This window comes from Chiloscyllium plagiosum, chromosome 17 (assembly GCF_004010195.1).
Source record: "Chiloscyllium plagiosum isolate BGI_BamShark_2017 chromosome 17, ASM401019v2, whole genome shotgun sequence".
Taxonomy (NCBI): domain Eukaryota; kingdom Metazoa; phylum Chordata; class Chondrichthyes; order Orectolobiformes; family Hemiscylliidae; genus Chiloscyllium; species Chiloscyllium plagiosum.
The window spans coordinates 23,099,012-23,107,015 of record NC_057726.1 but is presented as its reverse complement, the minus strand read 5'-3'; the positions used below and the strand labels follow the sequence as shown (position 1 = coordinate 23,107,015).

Genomic DNA, 8,004 nt, shown 5'->3' with positions numbered 1-8,004 from the left:
GACCTGGGCCCAATATACCAACCACTACAGCGGACAGCTGAAACTGACAACTGGAAGCGGCAGGGACAGACCACTATAAACACCGGAGGAAACATCAAAGAAGCGCTTCACAGGAGGCTCCCAAGCACTGATGATGTCGCCTAGCCAGGGGACGAAACGTTTGCAACAAAAACTTCCAGCCCGGCGAACAGAACCACAACGAGCACCCGAGCTACAAATCTTCGCACAAACTTTGAATCATTAACAAGATTTCAGGTTTTAAGACTTTGACTGTTGCAAACAAACTAAAATCAACCTTGACTAAGCATTACTGAGTAGGCAACTAATAGGCTGAACTGCAGAAAATATAACCTGATGTCGCCTAGCCAGGGGACGAAACGTTTGCAACAAAAACTTCCAGCTCGGCGAACAGAACCACAACAACGAGCACCCGAGCTACAAATCTTCGCACAAACTTTGAATCATGAACAAGATTTCAGGTTTTAAGACTTTGACTGTTGCAAAAAACTAAAATCAACCTTGACTAAGCATTACTGAGTAGGCAACTAATAGGCTGAACCACAGAAAATATAACCCATGTGACTGATTAACCATGTCATATTTTGTACATTGTAGCATACTCACAACAAAATTAACCTTTACTGGAAAAGTCACTTCCAGCTTTTAATAGGATCACTTCTCCCCGTCTCACTGAGTCTTAATGTCTGGCTGCCTTGGTGAAAATCTTTTACTTTGGTTTGCTGAGAATTCTTAAACCTATGTTCCGCAGCACTCATTAGCAATTTGTTCTTTCTGGCTCCCCAGTACTAATCTTTCTGGAACCTTAACTTTCTGCAGATTCTTTCCAAGAGAACAAGCTTCACTAGCATTCTGCCCGGTAAAGCAGAACAATATTCTTTCTGTTCCTTGTAGTCACAATGTCGTGGTTTCTTTTTCTCTGTCCTTTTGTCCATATCCAGTGTTTATAATCAGACTGCACAAACCAAGAACAGCTGTCTTAGAGTCTACAAGTTGATCGATGGCAAAGCCATATGCTCTGTTCTTTGTTTTCTGTGGTTAAATCTACTGTATGAAATTCAATAATATTTGACCAGGGATGTCTGTCCCTTTGGTAACTAAGTAACACAATTTGAGTGAAACCTGTAGTCGACCTCATGAACCTCTTTATCATTCCATTTTATATTGAATTGTAAAGTCTTTTTAAAAGAAGACCATATTGAAAAACCTCACATCGTTAATGCATGAGTTTTCTGAGCCCACCTCCCATCTTCCACCCTGCATAACCTTGTGCTGAACCAAATCTTTACTGTCCGTATCTTAATTCATATCAAGTGCCATTCATCTGTCATCCATATTTGCTGAGCTGCATTGACTACCAATCTAGCAACACCTCAGCTTGAACATTGTCATCCTCTTTTGAAAATCCCTCCATGGTTCCATTCTTTAACCCTATCCAGCTCCAAAAACTTTGGAATTCCCTCTATTCATCCAGTTCATTTATTTTGCATGTTCCTGATTATAATCTGCCTAAGATTGGTGACCGTGCTCTTTAAGTTGCCTCTATCCTAAAATCTGGAATTCCCTCCCTGCATGTGTTTTATTGCCCTTTTAGGATAGTCATTCAAAGTTGTTTTTTTGACCAAACTATACATTATCTATCCTGATATTTCCTTCTGAACTTAATATTAAATTTTGGTTGATAATGTTTTGTGAAGCACTGTGTGCCATTTTATTGTGTTAAAGGCACTGTATAAATGAATGCAGGTTGTTAACTTTAAATAAGCTCTGACGGGAGGAGTTCTCGGAATTCAATTGAAGAATGATTGTAGTTAGAAACTTATGACTCTGGCTAGCAAGTTTATAAACTAAATTTGAGGAATATGAAATGAAAATTCAGTTGATGTGCTTCTTGAGTTTGTGCTATTCAACCTTCTTTTTTTCTTTCTTTCAGATTAAGCTGAGTGAAGACACTATTCAGGATATTGTGCAGGCTGCAGATCTTCTCCTCCTTACTGATTTAAAAGCTCTGTGTTGTGAATTTTTAGAAAGTTGCATTGCTCCTGAGAACTGTATTGGTATACGTGATTTTGCTTTGCACTACTCTTTGCAACATGTATACTACATTGCTACTGAGTATCTGGAAACACACTTCCGTGATGTCTCCCACACAGAGGAGTTCTTGGAACTAAGCCATGAAAAAGTGAAAGAAGTTATCTCTTTGGAAAAGTTGAATGTTGGAAATGAAAGGTATATCTTTGAAGCAGTGGTAAAATGGATTTGTCAAGATCCTGTGGTTCGAAAGGTATAGAAAAACTAATATTTCTCTTACTTTCTATTGATGATTGTGCTATCTTTGTAAATTACCACATTTTTCATTACTCATTTAACCAAATTTTTTTTAAGCATTGCATAGTACAAGGTGGTTGAAAGGAAATTTAATTATGTTGGTGTTTTGCCATGACTACTGATCAAAACATGTGAATGTCAGCAAATTCAAATGTGCATGATATATCCAGAAGTAATGCTCGGGCGGGGTGGAGGGCGTATTTTGATTGTGAAAAGTTAGCTGAAGACAGATAGATCTTATTTTAAGTCCTGACCCACACTCCCTCTTCATGTTCCTGCCTCTTGACTTTATAGAACATTGAAATATAGGAATAAGAGCAAACACTTCAAAGCTTTCGAACCTGCTCTGCTTTTTCAGATGATAGTTGAACATCAAATTTAATATACTAGTCCCACACTATTCCCATATCTTTTGATGTCATTAGTAACTAAAATCCTATCAATCTCTGTCTTGAATTTATTTAGTGACTGAGGTTCCACAGCCCTATGGGATAGAGTTACAATGATTCACTACCCTCTGAATAAAGAAATTCCTGTCTAGCTCAGTCTTTAATGACTTGCCATTTATTTTGATACTGTGTTTCCTGGTTCTAGACCCCACAACCAGCAAATCACACTCTTTCTATCCCTCTATGAAATCTCCTCTTGTTCTTCTAAATTCCAGGGAGTACGAGCCCAGTCTTCTCAATTGCCCCCCACAGAAAGTCTATCACTATCCCAGGAATCAGTCTGGTAAATTTCTGCTGCATTCCCTGTATGGTGAAGTGTGTGCCCAGAATTGGACCCAATGTATCGGCTAGGTCTGAATTAGTCATTATGTTGCAACAAATTGACTACATCTGAATTAGTGTTCAAGTTTTGCAATGTATTTCTATAATTAAAAACCAGGAATCAAATATTTTATCAACCTCTTTATTTACCTGTCTTGTCGTCTTTACAGATTTTTGCAAAACACCATCTACCAAAGTCATTTTATGATCCCTCTATTTTAGCATGCATTTTTTCTCATCAGATTGTTGTTAGTGGGAGTTTGTGTATCCAAATTGGCTGCCATGTTATGTATATTACAGTAGCAAACACGGGTTTTTTAAAAAAGTAAATGCAATGATGACGATGTGAAACCTGTATGGGTAGAACTGAGAAACACCAAGGTGCAAAAAAAATTTGTGGTGGTTGTATGTAGATTCCCAAACTGTTCGGGTGATGTCAAGAATGGCATTAAACAGGAAATTAGAGACACATGCAATAAAGGAACATCTGTAATTCTGGGTGATTTTAATCTGCATATAAGTTGGGCAAATCAATTTAGCAATACTTCACAGGAGGAATCCCTGATCCTAGCAGAAGGATTTGAATACAGATGCAGGAATATCTTGCTGCTATTATGTAGTACCTTGGTGAGACCACATCTGGAGTATTGTGTGCAGTTTTGGTATCTTTTCATCTGTGGGATGATATTCCTGCTATTGGTCACAGAATCTTAGAATCCTTACAGTGTGCAAACAGGCCATTCAGCCCATCAAGTCCTTAACACCCCTCTGAAGTGCAACCTTGCAGTTGGAAACATCCTTTTTGCATCCATCCTGTTCAGTTCTGTTAGCATTTGAGAGGCTTCTAAGATATCACCCTTATTACTCTGAACTCCAATGAATCTAACAGTTTCAACCTGTCCCTCATTGGTCACGCCCACCACCACAGGAATCAGTCCAATAAACCTTTGCTACATTCTATCCATAGGACGGTATGGTGGCTCAGTGGTTAGCATTGCTGCCTCTTCGGGTCAGGGACCCGGGTTCAATTTTACCCTAGGGCGACTCTGTGTGGAGTTTGCACATTCTCCCTGTGGTTTCCTCTGGGTGCTCCAATTTCCTTGCACAGACTAAAGATGTTCAGATTTAAGTGGATTAGGTGGGAAATGCAGGGTTACACAATTGGGATTGCAAGAAAGATGATTACGATTGCAATGGAGTCCTGAATAAGTAGGCAAAGTCTAAGGATATAGGGTAAGCCATTGAGGAGAAATTTCTTCAGTGGTGAGCCTGTGCAATTTACTTCTACAGAAAGCAGTCAAAGCCAAAACATGTGATTTTAAGATGGAGTTGGATTTTGCACTCTGGGCTTAAAGTATCGAAGGATACAGGGAAAGGTGGAAATGTACTTTTGAGCCGATGATCAGCCATGATCATAATGACCGAGGATGCTCGAAGAACACTTCACTCCTATTTTCAATGTTTTGATGTTTGTAGAATTCAACAATTTCCTGAGGTTGTGAATTTTTTGATATAAATGCAAGTTCTTTGTTCTTTCTTCCCTCTGTGCAGGATAGTTAGAAAAGAAAATGAATCATTGTGGGCATGTTATTCAAATATATTGTTCAATATCTTCCATCCTACCACAGAAAATGTTTAATCTATTATGTAGTTGCGAAGAATCTGGATGATTACGTGCTAGAAGCTTAAAGGTAGTTTTTATTTGAATTAGCAAATATACATGCAAAATATGTAGGAAGTCATTGGACTTATCTTTGTATTGGAAAAAAGATAACATGAATGACATAACAATAAGCTTTGGTCATTATTAATTTAACACCCAACTGTGTTAAAGTTAGCAAGTAGTTCAAAGTGACAAAATGTAATATCGCAGTAGCTATCCACATTGCAGTTCCACTAAACACTTCTCATCATCATTATTGCTGGATGTTTTTCTTTCCATCATGGTGCTAACAGATAACATAACTTCCTTTTACGACATTATTAGATAGAATAACCTACATTTTGGTGCCACTGCCTAATAAGGGGTGTGTAGAAGGGGTTCCATTTTAACTTATCAATGTGATTTGTTTAAGTCACTCTCTTCAGTTTTGCAGTGATGAATTCAAACTATGTCTGTGGGCTTTTTTTTCGCATTCCTTTCAGTAGGTTATCATAATTTGAGTGGTCTGTGTAAAAGAAAAGAAAAGAAATGGGGCAGAATGTTCTAAGTTTGGCAGTTATCTTGTGTGCTGAGGATTCTGGGATACCAGAACCCTGAAGAGACTGTGACTGCTGTATTAACAGTACGCCCCAGAGTCACAGGATTGAGGAGCTCACCCAAGTGTTAATTGCAGGATGGAGGAGGTCTTCTGGGTTAGTCTTATAGACAGAGGGAGACCATGAGGGTCAGGATCAAGAGTAGAGGGGGCAGGGGTGGTGGATGGGAGGGGCAGTGAGGGTAGTGGTGTGTGGTTCTTGGGCCACTGTTCAAACACATTGGCAGGCTGGACTGCAGCTAGGAGCATTGTAGATGAGGCAGGAAGGGAATTTGAAATGGTCATTAAGAAGTTATTAATCAACCATTTAATGTTCTTTTGTGGAGACAAGGACCCTCTAACCCAGTCACAATGACAACCTACCTCATTTTCAAGGCTACTTGCCTTCTTTCTGACCTTCGGCCAGTATGTAAGGTTCTGCCCCTCATTCAAAAGAAGAGGATCCTTTGGGATGCATGACTATTATGTTTATATTTGTATGTCCCAAGCAGTCCAATCTGATTTTCAGGCACGTGGTAGGTCTGGGGGAACAGATTTATTGTAGTTCTGTGAAAAGTGAATTGCTCATGTAAATCACCATTAATATCAAAATGTAAATCCAGTACGTTCCTGTATTGTGCTTTGCTTTAAAACTGCAGGAACACTTCGTTATTGGAAGCTGGAAACTCACCTTTAGTATTATACGTTTAAAGGCCAGATATACTTAAGTTTATGATTTCTGAACCCAACGATGGATGTAAGTTGGATTCTACCCAAAAACACACAGTTCTTTTGAATACTTGAAATTGGTATGGAAATAGAGTTATTGGTATGGAAGACAATTTGTAGCAAAACCAGAGAATTGCAAACAGTTGTCACTATCCAAACAATACCTTAAGCATTTCTTCAGCTCCTTAACATACGATTTACGTGGCAGACAATTAATTATGTGGAAAAATACCTCTGCTGGCCAAGGGCTCCCAGAAATAAACTGGAGCTGCAGTAATACTATCTACAGGATGTGCTATGCATTTACATTAACAGCTTATTTCTATCCTGGAACTTGTAATACCAAGAAATTCAAATATAGCATCATCATAGCCACACCAGCATCTCGTAGACTCTCACCAAGTCCCTTTCTGTTTTAACTTTAGCTTATGTCCTTTATCATGGCTGCATAGTAAGTTCACTGTGCCCAGAAGGACTGTTTAGTTCAACAAGGCCCACTAGCATCTTCACAGAACTTCAGAATTGCTAAGAATCCTGCATGCCAGCATTCCCTACTTAGTGAGGACAAATAATAGAAAACTACAGTGACAAATAAAGAGGAAGTAAGCTAGCAAAGAGAGGATCTGTAGTTACATAAAAAGGAAGAGAATAGCAAAAGTAAATGTGGATTTCCTGGAGGTTGAGGCTTGAAATTAAAATGAAGAATAAGAAAATTGTAGCATTATTAAATGAGTACTTCATCTGACTTTACAGTCAAAGAAACAAAAAAGTTAGTAAACGTATTGGCTGCCAAGGGTCAAATGAAAGTAAGGAATTTAACTTCTTCAAACATGACCAAATTAATGGAACTGAAAGCTGACAGACCCTTTGAATTGAATTAACTGCAGAGCTAGTCCACTATATTGGTTGTGATCTTCCAAAATTTGTTAAATTCTCCTTCCCTCACAGTAGATTAAATTTAACACCACTATTCAAAAAAGAACAAAGGCCGAGGGAACGAAAGCCAGAAAATACAGCTACAATCCACTTTTGAGGACATGGTAATAGGACATAGTAACAAGGCAAATCATAAAATCAAGTTGACTCTGACTAATCATGCTTTATAAAGGACATCCTTTTTGTCAAATGTACTTGAGCCTTTTGTAGCTTTAACTAATAAATAGATAAAGAAAGCAAGAGGATGTAGCATAAGGCATTAGATAAGATGAAATGCAGCGCAAATTGGGGGACTTTGTGGAAAAAGAAATAATGACGTGATCAGATGAGAGTTGGGAAGTACAGATTGGGAGCAATTCCACAGAAAGGGCACAAGAGACATGTGGAGACTGTTTGTTTAAGGAGCAGTTGTTACGAGTGATGCATAAATTTGTTCCTCTGAGACAGGCAAGAAGGGGTGAGATTAAGGAGCCTTGGATGATGAGAACAGAGGAGCTTCTTGTCGAAAGGAAGAAGGCAGCTTACGTAAGGTGGAGGAAGCAAGGCTTTAGATGATTACAGCTGAAAATGTGTCGCTGGAAAAGTGCAGCAGGTCAGGCAGCATCCAGGGAACAGGAGAATCGACGTTTCAGGCATAAGCCCTTCTTCAGGAATGAGGAAAGTTTGTCCAGCAGGCTAAGATAAAAGGTAGGGAGGAAAGACTAGGGGGAGTGGCGTCGGAAATGCGATAGGTGGAAAGAGGTCAAGTTGAGGGTGATAGGTCAGACTGGGGTGGGGGCGGAGAGGTCAGGAAGAAGATTACAGGTCTTGACCTATCACATTTCCGACGCCCCTCCCCCAAGTCCCTCCTCCCTACCTTTTATCTTAGCCTGCTGGACAAACTTTCCTCATTCCTGAAGAAGGGCTCATGCCCGAAACGTCGATTCTCCTGTTCCCTGGATGCTGCCTGACCTGCTGCGCTTTTCCAGCAACACATTTTCAGCTCT

The 8,004-nt window shown here is 39.4% G+C and overlaps 1 protein-coding gene across 5 annotated transcripts in view; it reads left to right on the top strand.

The window, feature by feature from the left end:
• The window catches only part of gan (gigaxonin), a 111,698-nt gene that overhangs the window by 15,622 nt on the left and 88,072 nt on the right, over nucleotides 1–8,004 (top strand). For all 5 annotated transcript variants that reach the window (XM_043706668.1, XM_043706670.1, XM_043706669.1 and 2 more), the window contains exon 3: nucleotides 1,952–2,302. In XM_043706668.1, coding sequence (XP_043562603.1) covers nucleotides 1,952–2,302 — 351 coding nt within the window. The remainder of the gene's footprint in view (nucleotides 1–1,951; nucleotides 2,303–8,004) is intronic.